This window comes from Bubalus kerabau, chromosome 9 (assembly GCF_029407905.1).
Source record: "Bubalus kerabau isolate K-KA32 ecotype Philippines breed swamp buffalo chromosome 9, PCC_UOA_SB_1v2, whole genome shotgun sequence".
NCBI classification, from domain to species: Eukaryota; Metazoa; Chordata; class Mammalia; order Artiodactyla; family Bovidae; genus Bubalus; species Bubalus kerabau.
In genome coordinates, this window is record NC_073632.1 from 92,732,343 (window position 1) to 92,756,899 (window position 24,557).

General features: G+C 38.3%; 1 protein-coding gene and 1 long non-coding RNA gene across 8 annotated transcripts in view; one reads left to right on the forward strand and one right to left on the reverse strand.

The window, feature by feature from the left end:
• Positions 1–4,690, forward strand: part of STXBP5 (syntaxin binding protein 5) — a 157,331-nt gene extending 152,641 nt beyond the window's left edge. For all 5 annotated transcript variants that reach the window (XM_055535890.1, XM_055535893.1, XM_055535895.1 and 2 more), the window contains 2 exons: positions 703–923; positions 3,025–4,690. In XM_055535890.1, coding sequence (XP_055391865.1) covers positions 703–923; positions 3,025–3,066 — 263 coding nt within the window. In that variant the 3' untranslated portion in view covers positions 3,067–4,690. The remainder of the gene's footprint in view (positions 1–702; positions 924–3,024) is intronic.
• On the reverse strand, positions 725–24,356 carry LOC129620120 (uncharacterized). 3 transcript variants are annotated; one of them, XR_008698389.1, is made up of 5 exons: positions 24,239–24,356; positions 21,336–21,382; positions 19,624–19,676; positions 8,924–9,109; positions 725–860 (listed from the first exon to the last, which is right to left on the reverse strand). It is a non-coding gene; the product is annotated as an uncharacterized LOC129620120 (long non-coding RNA). The 3 variants fall into 3 exon arrangements; XR_008698388.1 differs by having other exon boundaries at positions 19,513–19,676; XR_008698390.1 differs by lacking the exons at positions 19,624–19,676; positions 24,239–24,356 and adding an exon at positions 23,917–23,994.
• Positions 24,357–24,557: the final 201 nt, after the last annotated feature.

Consider the following 24,557-nt stretch of genomic DNA (forward strand, 5'->3'; position numbering starts at 1 on the left):
ATACTAAAGTAAGAGGGAATCTGACATCAGTTTTTAACAGAATTTTGAAGACTTGCAGACATGAGGTTGTTAGGTCATGAGGGTCTAGGTTGCAAAGAAAAAGGAAGCAATAAATTCCTGAGATCCGTTGAAGACAAACGTGATCTATTTGGTAAGCAACAAGATAAATGGATAGAAAGAAAGGAATGTGGTTACATACAACTTTTGGAGACTGAAAAGAAGTACTGAAAAATTCTACATTTTTCTTCTAAGCCGAAACATAGTATTTCAAGTGTGAGGAAAGTACAGAGTGAATAAAACAAATACATATATTTAAATCTGTGTCTTTGAATTTAAATATCTTTAATTTATCTTTAATTTTTGGACACTTAAGAGTGATTTTTTTTACTGTTATTAAAGTGGTATCAGTATACCCATCATCCATTCCAACAAATAATTGTTACTTTTTTGCTCAAGTTCTACTATATGAACTAGAATGAACTATTTATTAATATATGTTGTATTTCTATATACTTGAAAAGTATCTAAAAGTTAATTGTTAAAACAATCATAATAAAATACATAATAATTACAAAGTAATATATAAAAATACTTCAATTATATTTTCAGTCAAGTGTGTTTTAATGCTATCAGAAGATAGAATTTTATATTAATTAAAGTTTTCATTTTCTGGGTTACTCTTTCATGTATCAAATCATTCAGTTGGAGAATCGTCCTCAGGAAAGGCTTCAAGGAGTCTTGCTCAGCACATCCCTGGCCCTGGTGGCATTGAAGGCGTGAAAGGAGCGGCATCTGGCGTTGTTGGTGAACTCGCACGAGCCAGGCTGGCACTGGACGAGAGAGGGCAGAAACTTAGCGACCTGGAAGAAAGAACTGCAGCTATGTTATCCAGTGCAGATTCATTCTCTAAACATGCTCACGAGGTATGTCTGTCAAACAGATACCTAAGCCAAAAAGCCTAGATAAAGCAAGTATGAAAATTATTGTATTTTTATATCTGTTGTATTTTGACACATAAATTTTCTTCTCATATCCTCAGTATGGTTGCAGATTCCTAAATTTTGCCACTAGAGGGAACCATTACAAGACACTGAGTAGCCTTTGATCTCTTAACTGAAGTTTATGAATTTTGAAGGAACCTGCTCCCCCTCCAGGCTTTTTTTTAAAACAAAACCAGTGGCTTTGCAGTAGTTACTTAGGGAATACAATAAAAACAAAGTTAATTTTCCTAAATTCCTCAGATTGTACTACTAACTTCTGCTAGAAAAGAAAATAATTTATCTCTTGATTCTTTAGGTAGAGTTAATCCAGCGAAATGATACTAAATGTGTCTGTAAACCAATTCATGCAGAGGAGTAATGTGCATTTTTGCAGTGAATTCATCTTGATGAACGAGGAAGCTGTGGTGGAGGTTAGAAACAGAGACTAGGGAGTAAGGGAGCCCTAATTGGCCCTCCTACAAATACACTTTGTTAGCCAGAATAACAGCCTCGAAAAACTGAAGTCTGTTAGGTGGAATGGCAGGGAAGGCAATGGCACCCCACTCCAGTACTCTTGCCTGGAAAATCCATGGGCAGAGGAGCCTGGTAGGCTGCAGTCCATGGGGTCGCTAAGAGTCGGGCACGACTGAGCGACTTCACTTTCACTTTTCACTTTCATGCATTGGAGAAGGATATGGCAACCCACTCCAGTACTCTTGCCTAGAGAATCCTAGGGACAGGGGAGCCTGGTGGGCTGCAGTCTCTGGGGTCGCACAGAGTAGGACACGACTGAGGTGACTTAGCAACAGCAGCAGGTGGAATGGAGTACATGTTTCTCATTTTGACAGGTCTGCCACTCCCTGATACTTTATACTGGGCTACTTCTCACATTTAGTTCCTAGCCTAGCCCTCAACGACATTTTGCTTTTATTACCTGAAGACACCATATTAAGGTTGTTTTTACATTTGAGTACCCAGTCTGTCAGTAATAGCTCTTCTTTAAACTTTAGGTCAAAAGCCATCTCTTGCTTGCTCAATAATGTTGACAGCTTAGCATGTATGAAAGAGGTAACTTGAGCTAAGAGAGATTTTTCCAGGTTTTCAAAGAGATTTTTATGAGTCCTTGTATGAGGGCCACACATCTCAGAAAAAGGCTGCTGCTGCTGCTAAGTCACTTCAGTCGTGTCCGACTCTGTGCGACCCCATAGACGGCAGCCCACCATGCCTTCAAATCTAAGTCAAGACTTATGTTCATGTAACAATGAACCTGACTATGATCTCTAAGGCATATAACATTTCAGTCAGCCTCACAATGTATCTACAGTCTAAATATTTAGCCAAGAGCTCAATCCCTAGCTGTTAGCTTTTCCCTTCTACCAAATGTTCCTCAGCCATATTTGAGAGTATAAAAAAGACAGTATGTTGAGTTGGTTAAATCATGGGTTTTTAGATTAGACTACATGAGTTCAAATCCCAGTTTCACCACTGTGTTATCTTGGCTAACCTCTTTAGGCCTTAGTTTCTTCATTTGTAAAACAGGGAGACTAACAATGCCCAGCACATAAAGTTGTTGTGAGGATCAAGTGAATCCATGCAGGGAGCGTGCATGGCTCAGAGACAGCTGCTCAGCAAACTGTAGATGGCAGCAGTACTAGTCTCGGCCTTGCCTTCTCCAGGTTCTTTAAGCTTTATTTTTAATTCAGTTAAGAGAACTGAAAGTTACTTATTTTTTAAGTTATTAGCTTATGTCACCAAAGAATGCACTGAGCTAAAACTTACTTATATCATGTCTTTTAAGAAATGTGAGGACCTTCTATGCTCGTTCTTCATAGTTATAGTCTTTTTTTCCTTGAAACAGAACAGTTCTTATTTCTTGCGTTCAGTATGAATACTGAATATTAAAAACTGTAGAATGCTTCAGAATAATTTTAATGTTTTAGAAAACTATAGAAACCAGTTTATAAATGTTGTTACTCTGTTATTATTCTGTTGTTATTCTTAAACATTTTTTAAACATGTTTTTTTCTTATTTTCTCCCCTTTAGATGATGTTGAAATACAAAGATAAGAAGTGGTACCAGTTCTGATAACCAGAAACCCAGCTAAAGTTCAACATCAGCCAGAAGGAAAAAGAATTTTCCTTTTTTATGTTATTGATTTCACTTTAGAAAGTTAACAAGAAAGGGATGTTTGTCACTGGATACTGCTCTTTCCTAGCACAATCACGCCCTGTCTTACCTCAGTCGTGTGGCTTTAACTGAGGCGTGCTCACACACACTCAAGGAGGAGTAGATGGTGTGGGCCAGCTATGAGCTGACAGTCTGGGAATTAGCATGGTGGTCACACGTTACAAATGAAGAAACAGAGGGATTCGAGGAGACGTGGCAGGGACTATTCCTGGATCATTCCTGTATTAAACTTTCATATGCCAACAGATTGCGTGCTGTCCTGTTTTCATCAGTGTTTGACCTCTTTGAGGGAGAGGCAGTAAGTCAGAAGTCTTGAAGCTGAAACAGTTATGTTTGTATCATTGACTGAAGTATAAACTGCTGTCTTGGACTTTCCCTCCCTTCAACTGACTGGTCATCAGTATCATTAGTGAAAAAAAAAAACAACAAACTGTTTGTTACCATATCTTTAGACAGATAAGCTGAATGGTGGGCTTTAAATAATAAAAACATACACATAGTTGACTTGTGTATGGGCTACTCTTGGATTCTTGTTATTGTATACTTGTGTTTAGTCCATATTTTGTCAAAAGCAAAACAAGGCGATACATCACTTTTCATTGAAAAGAAAAGTGTAGAGCATGACTGAACTGCTCATCATTCTGGGAGTTTCCATGTAGTGACTGTGCAGTGTGGAAAGTGAGAAAAACCTCCATTGTGCTGAGGAGAATACTTCAATGTCTCTTGTCATTGTGCTCATTAATTCAGCTAAAGGTGGATTTGACCAAAATACTTATTGGTTAAATTTGTGGAGATGTTGAAATCGGCTAAGTTTTTAATTTTGCTTGAATTTTTATAAAATGTTTAACCCAATGTACCTTTGCACTGTTTGATTAAAATTGCTTTAAAAAATGTTTCATTATTTCAGTAAAATGTTCAGCTCCCTTTAAAAAAAAAAAAATGCACCCTTCATTTGCTAACAGTTCCAGTACACTCAGGTGATGAGGCAATTAACTCTTAGTGCACATGCCGTCGCATGGAAAAACTCAAAAGCATCCATTCTCAATAATTATCTAAGAGTCTAGTCTGACCTACAAAGTATTTTCTGTAGAAATATACTATAAATCTGTACATGTCCTTTCAAGGTTTTGAAAAACTGAAAAGGAAAATACGTGCATTTTGGTTAACTAAATTATTTCTGTATTGGAGTATAAAGCAAATGAGACCATCAGTGGACAGTAAGTGACTAGTACTAAAACAGCAGACACAGAGAGAAAAGAGATAATGGGATAGACCTGGAAGTAGATGAGCTCATTCTGCAGGCTCATCTGAGATTATTACCGATCGTTCTGAAAGCGACAAAGGATGAATAATCTAGAAGCATTATACTTAATGAAATTTAAAATATTTTCTTCTACAAAAAAAAATAGTTTAAAACCATTTTCTTTTGTCATTAAGAAATAATCAGAGCACAAATTGATAGCAAACATGATGGTTGTTTTTCTATTCCATACAATCATTAAAGGTTTATATAGAACACGTTACTCTCACAAGTCTGTTTTGTGTTTTTCCTCTTTACTGTTTTCATTGAGAAAGTTCTTATGTTTACATTTTATGACGTGCACTACGGGATATGAAAGTTTACATTAAAATTTACTTTGTCATTAGGGAGGGATTGAATATATGTGATAGAGATGATTGATCAAGCCAAAAGAAATATTTTTAAAATACAGTCATTTTCAAAAGTTTTTGAATTTGTAGGAAGACCTATGAGTAACATTTCTGTTTAGTTAATGCCAGCTTTATAATGAACATGTAGCAGTTTACAAATTGCTTAATTTGTATCATATATTATCTAATAAACCCACTGTTCCATGATATGTCACAGGAAGTTTTCAAAGGCCATTTTTTAAAGGTACAGTTTCGTGTCATCAGTAAAATCAGTAGTTAATGGGTTTGAAGTTGAGAAGCACTAAGTAAAGTAATATACATGAATGGTTGGTTCCCCATTCATGTGTAAGGGCATATTAGCTCCAATTATTTGATTTGCTATGTTGTTTTGTGTTAATTGTATATCAACTTAATTTTTATATCAACTGTCATTTTTCCTGTTGTATATAAAATGAACCAATCTTGTAATTATTTTCAAATAGAGAAGTAAATACATTTACCTGAGGTGGATTTTATAAGAAAACCTTGAATCAATATTTCGAGTTATTTTATTTCATTTTTAAATTAATCTACAAATTATGCACAGCAAACTAGAAACTCACGTAGGATTAGAAAGCTTGAAGTATTTTTGAAAATAGGAAATAAGCTTCTCAGAGTTATACTTGATTCAGTCTGTAGATAAGAGACAGTCTGCAGTAATAACTAACCCAGGGAATTTATTGTAATTTGAGAGGTAACATCTCTATTTTTTTTCTAACACAAAAAGTTATAGTCACCAGCAAGCCAAGATTTCAGGAAAACAAACCAAAAAAAAAGTCAAAATAGAAAATATTAGAAAAATGAAAGATTTTTATGTGCTTCCTCCATATCCTCAAACATTATTTTTTGTTGCCTTTGTCCTTGACTCTAAAATCATTGAAGTATTCATTGACTAGCAGTCTGTCAGTAGAAAGTGGTTTCCATATATGTACCACATATCTGGTTCATTTCACTTTTCAAACCAAAATCCATATGTATTTGCTTTAGAAGGTTATTTGAAACTTTCTGATAACTTCTGTATATTACATCATTTGAAGTTTTGCATCATCTTAATTCCCTTGGTTTGCATTTCAATTGTACTGTTTCCAAAAATGGTTATAGATATAACTGAGCTATTGCTAACTTCTTAATTTGGTTTTCTTATGGATGTGAAAAAATGCTGCTAATTGTCTGTTATTATGTGTAGTAGATGACAATTTAAGTACAGAACTTTAAAGAAAGACATATCTCTTTTCCTTAGAACTTTTTAATTGTAGGTTTCTCTGAAGTTATTTTGTGTAGATATATGTTTTAAACAAGTCTGAAAGTGTTACATAGTTTTTGATTACAGGAGTGGTGGGAAAACAACTGAGGAAAGGAAAAATACATGAAAGACACCATGGACTTCAAAGTTTCACCCTGAGTTCTATATTCCATATATGTTTTGCTTAAGGCATTTTCTCATGTGACGTTAGAAAAGCTATATCCAAAGGTAAATTTTGTGTGGCAAAGATTTATTTTACATTTTAACTTTTGGGATTTTGTTTGTTTTTGCAAAATAAAGAGCACTGAACTTTAAACTTGAATTTTTTCTGCACTTTTTTAGGTAAAGAAGACTTTTTATTGTCATTGAATTCATATTTCTCCATTCAAATCAAGTGACACATATGTATAAAACATAACAAAATCATGAATATGCTGCTAGTTTAAACAATTAAACTGATCATAGTTTTAAAACCTTCAATAGGGTTTTATATAGTTTTCAAGGATAAAAATTAGTAACATCATATGCTGTTTGTTTCAGTGTTCTAGGTCTTAAATTATTGCAACACTTTCAGATTTGTTTTAAGATCATACAGTAACATGTTATATTTATACATACTGCTAGAGAATATACTTTTAGTTTTAAAATGGAATTTTTATAAATGTATTCTTTAATTTTAAAAATGGTGAACTTGTTAAGTTTAAGTCGAAGTACTTAAAAAGTATGTATATTATCCATACAAAAAGTTATGTTTTACGCTTATAATAAGAAATACTGGTATCTCATATCGAGATACAATTAATTTTAAAGAAGCATACATCATTCAGAAGTCTTCACACATGACAGGAAAGATACCATTCCTATGGTTAAAAGAAACCCTCTATTGAGCATTTTCAAATATTAATTTTATTTTGGAGAAAATGCCCACAACAATAATTACAAGGTCTTTCTCAATACCTGCAGCTTGCTGTTGGATGCCTACCTTAACTATTGTTTTAAAATATATATATATATATTTAAAATAGTTTTCCAGATATTTTCTTCTACCTTTTTTAAAAATAAATTTCCAAAAATGAAAACAGAGTTTATGTATTTTTGTCAATGAAGGTTTTTATTTTGTAGTTTTTAGAATTTGTTCCTTATCAGTTTGATACTTGATCAATATTCCTAGACTTTTTAATCTGTATTTACTTTGAAAAAGAGCACTTCTCTATCTTTAAGTGTCCTCTTTTCGTTCTTTTCCCTTTCAGGGTGTTTGTTTCCTTGAATTGAAATTTATGCCCATAAATTATTTTTTTTCATTTGAAAATGAATGTGAAGATACTGTTCACAGTTTTTGTTAATTATACTTTTCATCACTGAGCAATTTCTTGTAAAGTGCTATGGGAATTATTTTGCCTGTGAATATTAATGATCTTACTATACCACAGAAGTTTAAAAGGTTCTGTGGACAGAAATGGGTGGTAACAACAACAAAATTAAAGGGAAAACGTTCACTTACCTTTCTCAGCTGAATTAAATGGTTTTAATAACTTCCCAGTTGTCAAGGTTCTAACATTGCTTTCTTCAGTTTCTAATAGAGTCTTAAATTACTAGACACAGCTCATTTACAAATGGAGTGCAGTAGTCCAGGACTATTTGTAATTGCTCTTTTTATTGCACTCTTTACATCAGAAAAATCATGAATGTCAGTTTTGCCAGTATTTCACAATGAGGCTTATCGGTTAAATTAAAATTTTATAGTGTATGTGATGTAAATAAATCAGTATTAATTTATTGTAGGTTGTTTGGCTTGGGCATTTAAAATGGATATAGGCTAATGACAATGGAATCCTGTTTATTTGGGAGTTTGGGGTTTTTTTTTTATGCAGTGTGTTTTGTGTTGTTTAAATTTTGCTTCCACTGAAGACAATGTAAGGAATTGGAAACAGATTCAACATACCAATAGACAGTAATGCAAAAAGGGTAAATCATGTTTTAAATTTTTTAATTTTTTGTTTTTTGTTTTTTGTAAATAAATGGTACTGTGATCCTTAGGTGTGACCTCTGCTTAACATGATAGAACTGGAAAAACATCTTGCTTTCTAGTTATACTATTGGTTCATTGTAAATGCAACACCAAAAACAATGTTAAAAAGAGCAAGATTAAGTTTTGCTAACACTGTCCACTTCAGGGGCAAGCATGCTTGATATAGAGCTCGAGCTTGTGTCCACCTTGAAATGTACATGCAGATAGTTGTCAGTTGCTGCACTTATTTTTTTTTTAAATCTTGCTCAGTCCAGTAACTATCTCAAAGGTGATTACTGGAATATGCATTTTCAATATGATTAAAAAACCCATCTCTGTGTACTGTTTCATTTAAAAAAAAAAAGCACTATTGCAAACACGGAAAAATGTGTTAAACTTTGTAGTTATTTTGCATTCCTGTACTTTACAAACTGTCATCACAGCAAAAGGTTTAAAAGTAGGTAATGAAATATTTTTGTAAATAAATACCGTTAAGCTGGTATTTTAAAAAATGTATTATAAATTAATGTTTATGGAAAATGTTCATATATATGTATATGAATGTCTCTTTATGCTGAAGGGCTCTGATTGGGCAAAATAAAATACTCTAATCTCTGAAAACTAAATAAGCCCTTTTTTTCTGAAAAATTTGTTTTAATTTTTTCTTTAAATTGTGGAATTAATCCAGTAGTTTAACCTCAGCAAATAATGAAGTAGATTTCTACATCTGCAAAGGAAAAGTCAAGTTAATCAGATAATTCAAGTAAGACAAGCAATACTTTTCTTAACTATCTGAAATTTTTGGTGAATGTTACCTGCCCCTTCATTGGGTGGGAAGTACAGGTAAGGGCGAGGGTCCAGCTGCAGATGAAAGCATCTTGACCTTGAGCATGTAGGACAATCCTCGGCATCTTGTCAAAATGCAGATTTGGATTCCAAGTTTCTAAGGTGGGGCATGACTGCATCTCCAACAGGCTCCCAAGTAATAACATGCTGTGGGCCTGTGGAACACACGAGGTAATGAGACTAGATAATTTCCGTAAATGGCATTTTGCTAGTTAATTTTGCCAGTGTCCCACCTACTTGTACCAAAAATGAACATCATATCAATGGATATAGAACATGGAGCTCACAGAGGACTGACCATTCTTATCATTGTTTCCATTGCATTTTCAGAATAAAGAATATGGTCATTCTCTTATTAAATTGAAGGTTTATTTGATTTTGAAATCTGTATCATCTTATTGCCCACATGGTGGCAGTCATGTCTCATCTTACTGTCTGAGCCTTTAAGAGTTTTCAGTATGGCGTAACCATGGAAAGGTGCAGACTTTGCAAAGGTTAATTTTTACGATTGATACTTTTCATCCAGAAAATTATTAGATATGGAACAGACGAAATATCTAAGTTATTATAAAGTGATGTAGATCATTTGGTAGTGATCCTCTATGTAATCAAAAGAAATAGTATTTTTTCCAGAAAATATAGGCGTAAAGTGATAAAATTTTGAAAAGTAAAGAGACTATCTTCATGTCTCTGTTCATGGCTTTTTAAAGAACTTTAATTTAGGGTGTGCCCTGCTTAAATGGTACAGTGCTTTTCACTGTTTTAGATAGAAATATTCTTGTCATTGTCAGTCTTCATAGGCCTATATAAGATGATTCTGATTTTCTTCCATTATTTTAAAAGATAATATGACTGCTGGTGTAATAATACTTTTTTTTAGTTTTTGTACAAATGGTATCCTTTAAAGAAGAAAAAACCTCTCAGTCGTCATACTTTTTCAAATTTTAATTAACATCTATCTATATATATATATTCACTCAAAACTTACGAAAATATTCTGACCTTTAATTTTGGTCACATTGTCTCATTGTATACTGTTTTAAAAACAAAACCTCGTAGTTTTTTATCACTGTTAAAAACAGCATAAAAGTAAGGTCCACGATTCATAAAAGCATTTTCAGAGAATACAGACTATGTTGTTACAGTATAGAAGTCTGAGAGCTTCATTTAAACATCAAACTCAAGTAGTTAACTTGTCTGTTGCCTATTTGTCATCCATGGAAGACCAAGTACAGCTCTCAACGGGTATCCTAAGGGACTGTTAACCAGCAGTGTGACTATCCCACAGTGAGCATGGGAGCGCGCGCGTGTGTGTGTGAGTGTGTGTCTGCTCCCAAATAGAACCTTTGTGCATCTTCCTGGTTGAATTTATCTCTGAATATTTCTCTCCCCCTTCCTTCCTCCCTCCCTTTTTCTCTATTTCTCTTCCCTATCTCTCTCTTTCCAGTGTCCCTCACCCCAAATCTCTTTACTCTTTATTAATGTTTGTTTTAACCAAGCACATTTCTTTGCCAATTTGGGTCCAAAATACTGTTGGGTTGGCCAAAAATTTCGTAAGATAGTATGGAAAAACCCAAAGGAACTTTTTGGCCAATGCAATATAATTCCTTATATTTCTCAAGGTCCCCCACACTCAGTATTGGGTGAATTTGTAAATAATTTTCATAAGCAATAATGCCGTCCCTACTCCTTATGGTTATCTCCAGACATGCAAAATCTCAACAGATAAAAACAATTTAGTTCACAGAAGACCTGTGCTGAGGCAGAAATTTTTGAAGCATAAGCGCTAGAGAGGTGTGAGGTGACAGAAAGCACCGTGCTGACAGCCCTCAGGTCCAGCCCTGCCCTCTTCGCTAGAATGATTGACCAAGAAAGCATTGGCTTTGCATAGGTGTAAAAGCCAGAAGACTGCAGTTAGAAAAGGTAGTAACCTCTGTGTTCCTTTAACAATAATGTGACTGCAGGTACCATTAGTCCAATCAGCTGTGCTCAAACTTGGGCATCAGTATCTCCTGGAAACCTTGATAAAACACAGACTGCTGGGCCACATCCCCAGAATGTCTTGTTCAGTAAGTCTGGAGTAATAAGAATTCAATTTTCAACAAGTTCCCAAGTGATACTGATACTGCTGACTTGCTCACCACAGAACCAGTTTCCCATTTACATCACAGATATTTCGGATGTTTCATTTACTATACTCTCTAATGAAATTCATAGATAATTGTTATCATTCAGTCACTAAGTTGTGTCTGACTCTGTGATCCCATGGATTGCAGCAGGCCAGGCCTCCCTGTCCCTCACTACCTCCTGGAGCTTGCCCAAGTTCATGTCCATTGAGTCAGTGATGCCATTCAACCAAGCTCATGTCCATTGAGTCAGTGATGCCATTCAACCATCTCGTCCTCTGCCACCCTTTTCTCCTTTTGCTCTCAATCTTTATTAGCATCAGAGTCTTTTCCAATGCATCGACTGTAGATGATATACTTGCCTATATATGTAAATTTTTTAAATTGACATAATACAACACTGTAAATCAACTGTACTCCAATAAATCTTTTTAATTAATAAAATAGCCTAATATACTACAGAGGTATGAAATGAATGCAATTTATAATTTAAAAGTTGTTTTTCAATATGTAAATCTTAAGGTTAAACACTACCAGAACAGCAACAACAAAAGGCCCCACAAATTTCCAAAACACTCCAAATAGGGTAGTCCCTCTTTCTGGCCCTCTTCTCCTTCTAAATAGCACTCACTCCCACACTCACAAGAATCACTGGCCCAGAGAATAAGACCAGTAGTCAGACACATTCCGAGGGGCTGTCAAAAATGTGTTCATAAATGGCTCTGCCATGGTGTATATAAGAAAGCATAGAGAAGAAGTCCAGCTATTTAAATGCTGCTGCTGCTGCTAAGTCGCTTCAGTCATGTCCGACTCTGTGTGACCCCATAGACGGCAGCCCACCAGGCTTCCCCATCCCTGGGATTCTCCAGGCAAGAACACTGGAGTGGGTTGCCATTTCCTTCTCCAAAGCATGAAAGTGAAAAGTGAAAGTGAAGTCGCTCAGTCGTGTCCAACTCTTAGCGACCCCATGGACTGCAGCCTACCAGGCTCCTCCATCCCTGGATTTTCTAGGCAAAAGTACTGGAGTGGGGTGCCATGGCCTTCTCCAATTTAAATGCTAGTTTAGATCTTAGTGTCTTTGCATTAATTTCTCTTATAAGTTTGCTTCCTCTTTTACATTTAATCTGTGCTTTTGAACTAGTCAGAGTGGGTGAGCAAGCCAGGTAAATTTGTGGCTGAAGCTCACAAATCTTAATACCTGATATGGTTCTCTGAACAAAAACTCCCCTTGGTAAGATGAGCAGTGAATCCATTTATAAGGTTCTATTATATAACTTTTCTAACAGTTCGTGGAGTGAGAATCTGTCAAGTCCTACTCTTTGAGACCCCATGGACTGTAGCCCGCCAGGCTCCTCTGTCCATGGAATTCTCCAGGCAAGAATACTGAAGTGGGTAGCTGTTCCCTTTTCCAGGGGATCTTCCCAACCCAGGGATCGAACCCAAGTCTCCTGCATCACAAGAGGATTCTTTACCATCTGAACCACCAGGGAAGCCCAAGAATACTGGAGTGGGTAGCCTGTCCCTTCTCCAGGGGATCTTCCCAACCCAGGAATCTAACTGGGGTCTCTTGCGTTGCAGGTGGATTCTTTACTGGCTGAGCTACCAGGGACACCCTTCTAATGGTTAGCCTACTGGAAAATTTTATCCCTCCTGATCAATCATGAAAACTCAAGAAGTGGTTATTGGTTAAATATTAGGCAAGTTGTATTTAATACCAAGTTTATTAAAAATGGGCCTTATATGTAGCTCCTTTCAGAAGTGCAGGTTGACGTGAGTATGAAAGCCAGTCTTCCGTTCCTAAGTTTAGTACTATGCCAGTGACCTTTCCAAGTCCCTTGACGTCTATTTGCCTGTTTCCTTATGTGTAAAACTAGGATGCAAATACTAGCCTTACCTACCTCACAGAGTACTTGTAGAAATAAAATAATCCCTGAAAATGGTTAGAAAACAAAATTACCACACAAACACAAGGCTTTGTGACCTTAAAAATATCAGTCCCTTAGAAGATCTGTGAATCAGAAATACAAGTGACTAGGACAGAGCAAGTAGCAGCCTGGTACCAGGATCAGCAAGTCAGGTAATAGTAAAACCGCTACAATCAGGATGAAAGCAAAGTGACACATTGTCTTCACCACAGCACCTAATGGGGAATCAATGAAGTTAATCATGTTTGAATTTAATAAGCCCCTTTAGTTCAACCGAATTTCGTGTTTGCAGTGTGAGACTCCAGAAAGCCAAACCAGGATGCGTTTATGGCCAACTATCATCCAGATATAGGACCGGATTAAAATTCAGATGTAGTTGCCTTTAAAATAAAACAGCCAGTATCCCAGTGCCTGGCACTTTTTTGTAATAAATACAAATTTATAAACGTTATTTTGTTTCTGGTATAGAGAATACATTCTTTGGAGGGTTCAGTCATAGCAGATTTAACATATATTTTCACAGAGCATTTATAAAATATCTCTATAAATAAAAATTGTCTGAACTTAGGAGGTTGCTTTCCTGTCCCTTTATTGTGCAGATTACCTTTCAAAGTCTTTGTTTCCTTGTAGCTGGTAAAAGAGAGACCGGATCAGGTCAAGGTCCAAGTCCTTTTTTGCTGCTTACGAACAATATGACCTTATGTTACTTAACCTTTTTTAAACACTTTCCTCAGATATTAAATAGGAATGAAACAGCACCAATTTATGATTGTGTTAATGACTCCATGTGATAATGTGTAAGGTAACAGCAGAGAAACCTAGCTGTTGGGGCACCCTCTGTAGCTGTAGAGACATAGTGTACAGATAAGCATGCGCTCTGAAAGAAGCTGTTTTGAATCCCTTCTGCATGATACACACGGCTTTTAGCAAGGTATGAACCTTACCCATGCCTCAGTTTCCTTGTCTGTATGATGGTAGTGATTACTAATACAAGTGCTCAGGACAGTATCTGATGCTCATAGTATTGCATTAAACTAAGCTGCCACTGAAAATTAGGCACCAGTATTTGTACCACTAACAACAATGCTAATAATTACATTTGCATAACCTATCCGGATTTCCAAGATGTGAGCTACGTGAAAAAGGATCTAAGAATTGATGAAATACAGTAATAAGCTTTCAAAAGTTTACCATTTACTCCTTCCATTTATATACAATTCTAGACTATCACCTGGGGGTACAGGAAAGAACTTCTAATAATTTCTCTCTTCAGTGTCTTCCTATGCATAGATCTTGTTCTCGTGAACCTACTGAAGCAAGAACTCCCAAGGCTTTGTCTCAGGCAAGGTGGTGTTCCAGAAAGCACAACATGACAGATAAAAAATAATTTTAGAAGAATCCAACACTTAATTCAACTTTCTCAGAAGATGCTAAGAGGAACCCAACTCATAACACCAAAACTCTTCTCAAAGCCTTTCGCCTTTAGAATTTTTCATAGCTGCTTGCTCTGTGAAGACTTTCAGATGCTAAAACCTTCTTATGTTTCCTCCCTCTCTCCCCTTAGATGCTGGCTCCCAGATGTACCTGAAGAAGAATGATCTAAGCTCGCCTCTCTCCTCCTGAGCCTCAGGTAAGATGCTGTCCTATATCACTCTGGTTGCTGGATCCTAGGGGGAGCTCTCCCAGTCTCTCTGCCTGGGGGTGCCATCCCAGAATCTCAGCTGTCAGGCCAGCATGGTGTGGAGCACTCCTCTGAATTCCAAAGGGAAATGGGGTCTCAGTTCTCCTTCCTCTTAGACCCTCAAACTTTTCAGCCAATTCCATCTTTCCTCTGTCCTCCTTGGAGCTAATCCCTGAAGGGTGTCAGGCTCAGAGCTCTGCCTTCTCTCCCCATCCCAACGTCTAAGATTCTTGTCTAATCTGGACAGACAGGAGAAAATCATAGTCTGCTTCCTGCTTAAGCCAGGACCTCAGCCCTTGACACGGAAATCCAAGTAACCATTTACTCAAACCCCCTCTCCCCGCTTTTTTTTTTTTTTTTTGCCTAAAAGCTGTTGTCTATACCATGAGCTCCCAAATTCCATTTTGACATTCAAAATATTGGCTTTCTTTTTAATTCAACACATATTTATTGGACACCAGGATGTGTTAGATTCTGATCTACATATTTGATATGGAAAAGTGAACCATATTTGATATGGAAAAGATAGAACCCTTCCCTGGAGTTACATCCAGAGACACTGCCATTAATCTTTCTGTTTCTTCAGTACTAACAGTAACTTGAGGACACATATGGTAACATGCCTTTGCCACCTGAGTGAGAGGCAACAGGAATTTTGTATGTGGGGTGAGGGAATGCATCATTTAAAACATCACCACACTATCACACCAGAAATACTTATTAAGCACCTATTCTTCTCCCTACCTCAACATCTAATCCGTCACCAGTGCTTCCTTTTTAACCTCACAAATGATTTCCAAATTTATCCTCTTTCTTTCCTGCTCAGTGATTGCCTCTACTTCAGCATCTTACTGATTCTATTCCTATCTACTCTTCCTTTTTCAACCTCCTCTTCCTCTGGTATATTCTATCCCAGCTGCAGTAAAGCTGTTCTCTTTTTAAATTTCTCAAACTCCTCTGGTGACCGACTATGAAGTCCAAAGCTTTCATTGTCAGCATGGCTCCTTAACAGTCTACCTTCTGTGTTCCATGATTCTGGTACCATATACCATTCCAAACACATTTCCTGCCATTTCCTCCTGCCCTTACAACCCATGCTGTTAATTTTCCATGCTCTTGTTCATGCTTGGAATACCCTTCATTTCTTTCTTACCTTGGAAAAACCCCACCAATCCTTTATGGCTAAACCACAATGTCATTTTCCACTGGAAGCTTTCCATGCCCCAGGAACAATGAATTGCTCTCTCCTCTCTGCTACAATAACCATTCCTCATACTACTAGTTGGGTTCTTATCACAATGTGGTCCAGCTATTTGTTCACGCATCCATCTCCTCTCTAGATTATGGGATCCTGGAGAAAAGACTGTTTTATCCATTTCTGTAACTCCTCTAATATCTGGCATAATACCTGTCAAGTACAAGGTGCTAATTAATATTTGTTGCTAAACTCCAAAACTCAAAAGCTTTGTCACATACAACATATTTACACATATGCATAAGCTTTCAGATATACCCACATGCACATATATTTTTATATATTTTTATTTCATCTAATGTTTAATAACTCTGTATTTCTGTTGTGAATGTTCAGTAGCTGCTATTTCTGTGGAAATTTCTCATTAAATATAAAACATAAAATTGTCCTTTATTTTAAATGGACTAATATTCGATTTGAAGTCTTTTATAGTTCTGACAGTTCTGAAAACTTGACTGGCTCCTGAAAGCTTATTATTAATTCCATAACACTTTATATTCTGTACTATGCATTATATTTAGTACTCTGTTTAATTTCAATAAGACTGCCTACATGGTCAATTAAATTACAAGTGAAATGTATAAGTCAGCGGCAGCAATCCAGCGATGCCAAATCAAGTGATATGATGGTCTGAATTAAGTAATCAAATTCTTAAGTCTATTTCATGATCACTATATAACTACTCAGAGAGGAACAATTAACTTTAGCTTTTTAGCTGAGAATCTGGAATGCTGTAATACCCAGGAGATTATTCTAGTCTTATTTCTCTTCTTTTTTTTTTTTTTTTTGCACTAGTCTGTGAAATAGTTTCACATGGAAAGACTTGAGATCCTCATTTGAAAGTTATAGTCTAAAGAAAGGTAGAAACTACAATGGAGTAAACTAATAAGAAGTGGTTTCATGTGCTGGGTTAAAAACCTGATTTATCCCTCCCCATCACCGCATTTCCTCTCCAATAACTGTAAGTTTGTTCTCAATGTCTGTAAGTCTGTTTCTGAACAGTCATTTTTTGAAGTGTGGAAATTCAAGCAAGTGTCGGCTTTGGATATCATTGGAAGAATGATAAGGACTTGTGAACAGCCTAAGGAGAGGACAACTGTGGCCAATGAGACAAAATGGTGTGTAAAAACACTAACGGAAAGGAGGCCCAGAAGCAAGAAATGGACCCTTGTGGTTAAAACAGGAGGTCTCCATGAGGAATGTGGAATGTGGACCATGAGAGGTCGCCAGTGGCCAGGGAGTCATTGCGTTGGTGAAGAGGTCAGGGCATTTGTACAACACCCTAAATTCTCTTCTCCCTGCCCATGACTGTCCTGCTTATCTTCCTGTTTTCATTTCATTGCCTGGAATCTCCCAACAGTCAGAATGGCCGTCATCAAAATGTCAACAAATAATAAATGCTAGAGAGGGTGTGCAGAAAAGGGAACCCTCTTATACTGCTGGTAGGTGTGTAAATTGGTACAACCATTATGAAGAACAGTATGGAAGCCCCTTTAAAAACCAAAAATAGAACTACCATATGATCCAGCAGTCTCACTTCTGGAGTAAGAGAAACTTCCTGTCTAGCATGGCAGACTGTATTCAGTATCGTGTAATACCCTACAATGTAATGACCTATGTAATAGATACATGACTGAATCACTTTGCTGTACACCTGAAACTCACAGGACATTGCAGATCAACTATACTTCAATTAAAATTTTTTAAATAAAATAATAATAAAACAAACTCAAATCAAAAAACAACACAACGATTGGCTTGCAATGGGCTTTGGGGGCATCTCCCTGCCTGTTCCCCAGACTGTAGAGAGTCAGGGTGTCACTGGCTCCTGAAACACCCCTTTGGGACCTTGTAAGAAATATTTCCACATTCCACATCATTTTTGACAATTTAACAGTGAAGTGTGTGGGCAGATTGAAATGGAGACCCCAAACTGGTGAATTTCCAAAGAAAATTGCCATCAACTGGAAACCTGAATGTAGCCATTCATCCTCTAGTCTTGGGATATGAATGGGTCACTAATTAGAGCCAGGAAAAAACTGTGTGGTCTTGGACAGGATAGCCCAAAGGAAAGACTCTTCCTGAGCAGTGTGAGCTCCTTGCAGGCGGGGCCCACAGCCAAGACACAGACCCCTGGTGCCCAGCCCAGCTCCAGGCACATGGTAGACAGTACACAAATGAATATAAAGTTGATGGCAAAGGATTCGGGTTTGATCTCCTGTTTGTTGTTGCCACAGTGCACAATCCAGAAGGAATTCTTTCCAATTCCAGATTTCCATCTCTGGAAAGCAGAGATGAAAAATAACGTATTTCTCTTAAAATTGTAGTGAGAATTATATAAGCTAATTCTGACCACATTTTTTACAAGCCATCAAGAGACCACGTCTAAGAAAAAGAGAAAGAAGAGTTAGACTGTGTCTAACTCAGTCATATCCAACTCTTTGCAACCCCATGCACTGTAGCCTACCAGGCTCTATCCATGGAATTCTCCAGGCAAGAATACTGGACTGGGTTGCCATTTCCATTTCCAGGGGAAGTTCCTAACCCAGGAATCATCCTGGGTTGATGCAGGTTGCATCCTGCATTGCCAGGCAGAGTCTTTGTTGCTGAGCCACCAAGAAAACCCAACATTTCTTTAGAACATGTTATTTGCTAAACAGACGGCCAAAGATTTTTCATGCATATGACCTCCTGTGATAGAATACATCGTGGTTACTGTTAGGTCTTCATTAGTGAATATGCTTTGATTGACTTGTTTTCTAAGTGGATTTGGTTGCCATAATCACTTTGCTGGTGAAGTGGGCTGCCCTGGACTGGTGTCACTCAGAACCTGCCCGTGGTTCCCACTGCATGAGACAAGCAGGATTTCCAAGACAAGCAGCATCCCCAAGACAAGCAGCATCCCCAGGACCAGGAGCTCAGAGAGGATGCTCAGAGCTGTGGCTTCTTATGGCTTCCTCCTCACCTTATGGCTTCTGTCTCACCCTCTCCTCGCCCACTCCCACCGTCCCCTTCTAAAAGAGGATAAGAGGATATGCCAACAAGCAGGAATCCTAAACTTATTCAAGAAAGGACAAATTCAGTAGCGCTGTGAGAACTAAACTAGGCGATATATTTAAATGGAAATAATAACTCCCATCCATCCATCACTCTGTGCCAAGTTCTGTGCTAGGTGCCTTATCTGGACTGCTTTGCATCTCTGTGAAATGAGTATAATTATCCCCATTTTACAGATAAGGAAACTGAGGTCCAAAGAAAGTATATAATTTGTCCAAAGACACAAAGGTTTATTTAAAAATAGCTGTAGGCTTGAAATAAAATCTGTCTGACTCCCAAATCTATTCTCAACCAATACATCACTTCTGTGCCCACCCATTACCTCCTGTGCTCACAGCCACCCAGTGAATGTTATGTCTGCTCCCCTCCCCTAGAAACGTCAGCCTCATAGAGCTTCAACAACAGTTCATGAAAACTTGCCAATCAATTAAAACGTGTATGTGAACATGTATGTGTATATGTGTGTGCATTGATATATGTGTATGATCACTTATTGATTTATTTAACCACTGACCTACTTGTAAGCCTATTTCCCAAGAAGGCTTAAACGATAAGATTTGGCCGTCACTCAGATTCCTATCCCTTTTTTGGGTACAGAGGAATAAGCAACGGGTATCTGACACACCCAATTCTAATCCTGATTCCACTTCTTCCTGGCTGCATCAGTTGGCTTATCACCTGCAAACAACAGAAACCATATTTAGCCAAAAGAGTCTGTTGAAAGAAAGTCTCTCAAGACAGAGGGCAGAGATGGAGATCCAGGCTTGCAAACCACAGGGAATCGGCCAGGCAAGGCCAGCCAGGATCACCCTAGAAGCCCTCTGCTTAGAAAGCCACTTAGGAGGCCCACTGGGCCTCACTCAGCTGCTGTGAGTAATCCCTGACTCTCCCTGCATGTGGCCAGCCATCCAAGCCAGAACCTCAGGCAGAAGCTTCCAGGCAGCAGGCTCAGGCCACAGGCCAGGGAGCTGGAGGAGAGACTGCCCTTATCAGTCCACTCCTCTCACTGTGATGCCCAAGGAAGTACGTGCTTGTGTCCCATAACGTGAACTCCTTGCTCCCCCCTCCCCTTCCAGCCCCACCATGGCTGATGGCCCAGGCTCACCATCTGCCAGTCTCCTGCAAACAGCCCAGCCACTGGACAACCTCTGAGAAGCACCAATTGGTTGACACATCTTGACACGTCACCCACTCTTTTCTAGAATGAGTTTTTTTTTTTTTCCTGTGGCCAAAAATGTAAGATTTTCATAGTCTCTGAATGCTTCTAAACTACTAGGTCACAAAAGATGTTAATACTCTGTTGGAAGTTTAATAATGGAAGTGCAGCAAACCAGTGCAGGCTGTATTCTGAGACTCTCCTTCAGAAGTAACCAGGCATGCAGAGAGAGCTTCACCCTGGACTTTAAGTGATTTGGGTTCAAATCCAAGGTCCTTTACTAACCAATGTGTCCTCGGGCCCACCAGTTCATCTTTCCATGTCTATGTCCTCACCTAAGAAATGGCGCAAACAATGTTTCCTGGCCAACCTGCAACACCAGCACCAACTGGGGACCATGGAAAGAGCTGCCCAAACAGGAGTCTAGCTTTCTGAGGGAGAGAGATGGCTGTGGGAGGAAAAGATGGAAAGGAGAAAGGCTTTGAAGCTTCCACCTCACTCTTCTAGGCCCAGTTCAAAGGCAGATCTGGTACAAATTCCCTCGGCTATGCGCTCTCCCTACAAAAGGTGGTGCTGGAGCAGAATCTTGCCTCCTTAAACTAGATTCACTCTCTCCATGGAAGTCTCAATGGCTTGTTCTGATGACTAAACTCTTAACAAGTGTATGCTTTTGGTATTTTTTTTTTCCTTTTGCTCTGGATATATCATCCAGGTTCTCATTGTGGGTAGTTAACACAGCTAACACATCATAAGAGAAATTTCACTTAGTCCCAGATGACCACCTATACCTTCTCATCCATTTGCACATGAACAGAGGGGTCACCCTGTAAGAAGAGTGTATTTATGCTCCCCTCTCCAGCCTGGAATGAAGTAAAAATGTTCACTTTTTTTTTTTTTTAAAGGCACAAAAGTAAACTTAAAAACTCACAATATCAAGGTTTGTTTCTTTCTGAAGATGGAAAGTAGTTTGATAAAAATGAATGGCAGCTCAAATTTGACAAGGAGAAACAACATAGTTATTTCTAAACACATACTGTAGTGGTATAAAATATTTCCTCCCTTCTTGAGATAGTCTAGTCCATTTTTCTTCCTCAGAAGCCTTCACTTTGAAATTTAAAAAAAATAGTAATTAATATACTCATCAGTGTTTCTTAATTCCAATATGCAGTGTTCGTGCTTACATTTCCTCTTGTATTTTCCACTGGAAATCAAATAAATGGCCATTTGCCTATCAGAAAGGAAACACAAAGAAAACAGAAAATTACAATTGTTATTGAATAGCCACTGCCATTCAAATGACTTTTTAAAAACAATTTTGAACAGTATAAATCTTTTCAAAACCCAGACTTTAAAAATCAACAATGACTTATTGATGTATGGCAGAGACCAACACAATATTGTAAAGCAATAATCCCCCAATTAAAAATAAATAAATTAAAAAAAAAAACAATGACCTATTTCTGATGACAATATAGAGATGAAAAAAAATCACTCACTGAACAATAAATCGTCCTCAGAGAAGCCTTACTATAAAACTTAGCTTTATACGTGGGATCAAACTTCAGAGCATGAGAAGCCTTGCTCCGTCCCCTTATTTCATATCCAGATGAGCTAACTTGACTTGCAAAGGTCAAGTGACTTGTCCAAGGTCCCCCAGCAATAGTGACCAGACAGAAAAGGAACCAACACACCTCTCTGACACTGGTGTTCTTCCACTGCCCCACCTGAATACAGCAGGAATTAATTTGTTACCACACAACTTGCTACATGGAAGGTGAAGTATATAAGAGGTACTATATTAGGACAAACGAAGCTTACCTAATATAAAGAACATCAGAAAACATTCAGCAGGAAGAGAGCCATTTCAGGTGGTGACAGGTTTTCATCTAACTTGTTTTGGAGCTAGAAATTTGCATTGATTTATCCTTACTCTCAACCCAGTTAAGTCACCACCTTTTCATCATCAGACATACTCATTTATTGAATATTCTTGCCAAACTTAATTTTTGTTTATAAATATCTCATCAAGATTTAAAATTTTTATTTGAATCCAATACAATATACTAGCACATATATATGGAATTTAGAAAGATGGTAGCGATAACCCCATATGGGAGACAGCAAAAGAGACACAGATGTATAGAACAGTCTTTTGGACTCTGTGGGAGAAGGCAAGGGTAGGATGATTTGAGAGAACAGCATTGAAAACATGTATATTATCATATGTGAAACAGATTGCCAGGCCAGGTTCAATGCATGAGACAGGGTGCTCAGGGCTGATGCACTGGGATGACCCAGAGGTATGGGATGGGGAGGGAGGTGGGAGAGGGGTTCAGGATGGAGAACACATGTCCACCCATGGCTGATTCGTGTCAATGTATGACAAAAATCACTACAATATTGTAAAGTAATTAGCCTCCAATTAAAATAAAAAATTTAAAAATAAAACATAAAATTTTTATTTGAATCCAAAATCATTCTTATTATAACCTCCACTTACAAACAGGTTTCATTCCAAGGTCCATTTGCACGTCATTTTGGAGCCTAGAACTTGTTTTCTATCAGAGACAATTCTACCAATGGGAGTTCAGTCCCAGCTAGTTCTCATCAGGGGTCGAATCCAGGATGCCCATAAAGTAGCTCAACAAGCACACAGGACCCTGGGATAGGAGGCCCTTTCTTCCCTGTTCCTCCCTCACTCCTACAGAGAGCAAACTATTCCATTCCTTTCCCTCTCCCAATGCCCACCAAAATAGTAATAATAATGATAATAATCTGAACTTTAAACTGTGCAAGCAAACCAAGAGTTGGCTCTGCAATGTTTTTCACTTAACATTTCTTGTGCTGCTGCTGCATGAGAAAAACCCAAGACCCTCCTCTGCTCAGACCAATGGGCTGTGGGCCTCTTCCTTAGAAATTAAGGAAAATTTTACTTCATAAATCTAGCTGACATTGAGAGTTCCTGAAAATTCTGCCAGTTTCCTCCTAATTCAAAAATACTTAGTTAAGCAGTTTAATGCCTCAGAGTGTTCTTGTTTAGTCACTAGTTGTTTCTGATTCTTTGCAGGCCCATGGACTATAGCCCACAGGCTCCTGGGATTTCCCAGGCAAGAATACTGGAGTAGGTAGCCATTCCCTTCTCCAGGGGATCTTCAAGACCCAAGGATCAAACCTGAGTTTCCTGCATTGCAGGCAGATTCTTTACCACTGAGCCCCCAGGGAAGCCCCTTGCCTCAGTATACACAGGTATTAATATACATGCATTTACACATGCTTTTGGAGTCTGATCAAGCACCAGCTTAAATCCCTGCCCTACCATTTCCTAGAGGGCTGCCTATGGAAGATATTTCACCTTTGGAAACTTTTAGATCTGCTTTTCAGTGTTCTCCAAGGTTGGGGTTCCAGGTGCTAGTGGTAAAGAACCTGCCTCCCAGTGCGGGAGACATAAGAGATGCAGGTTTGATCACTGTGTTGGAAAGATCCCCTGGAGAAGGGCGTGGCAACCCACTCCAGTACTCTTGCCTGGAGAATCCCATGGACAGAGGAGCCTGGAGGGCTACGGTCCACAGGGTCGCAAAGAGTCAGACATGCCTGAAGCAACAGAGCACGCATGCACGCACGTGTGGCACTGACGTCCTTTTACAACTTCACCGTCCATCACTTTCCTGGCGCAGCTGTTACAAGCTCTTCCCCAGACCCTCCATGCCACCTGGTTTCGTGTCTTCACTCCCACCAGGACCCCTGCCCCATCACATCTCTTACCCTCCAATTTCCACTCCAGGTCTCCCTCCCCTATGCAGCATTTCTGCCCTTCCAATGTGATTTCCACAAGGTTCTGGCTGCACTCTAGTTGTTGATGTTATCCGTGTTATTTATTTACTAAAAATAAGCTCCATGAAGACAGAACCTGTGGTTCGTACATCCTGTACTTTCTGCTGCAGCTCCCACACAACATCTTCAATGCCAAGGATGTTCACTAAATGTTTGTTGAACGAATAGTGATTCCTAACTTAAACCAGCTGTTAAGTGCCCATAAATTCATCCCAATCAGAAAGTAGAGGAAGGTAAAGTAAGAAATACTAACCAAAGGAAGAGCAGTCTTTCTCATATTTCTTCGAAATCCCAACTGTTTACTGGGGCAGAGAGAAGAGGGTGGTGGCTGGGGCTCTTCTATCCCAGGGACTCCCTGTCCACCAAGCCTCATTCTCATTAGGAGATTGGTTTTCCAAGTGTGTTGAAAGGAAGGATAGCAAATACTCCTAGCCTGCCTAGGGTTCATTCTGCCATCAAAACTACTTGTAAACATCAGGGACTTTCCCTGTGCTGGTGAGGAGGGTTGCCAGGGTCCAGCCCCGGCTGATCCAGGGTATTCGAAGGGGAGACGGCGTCGGCGACTATTTAAA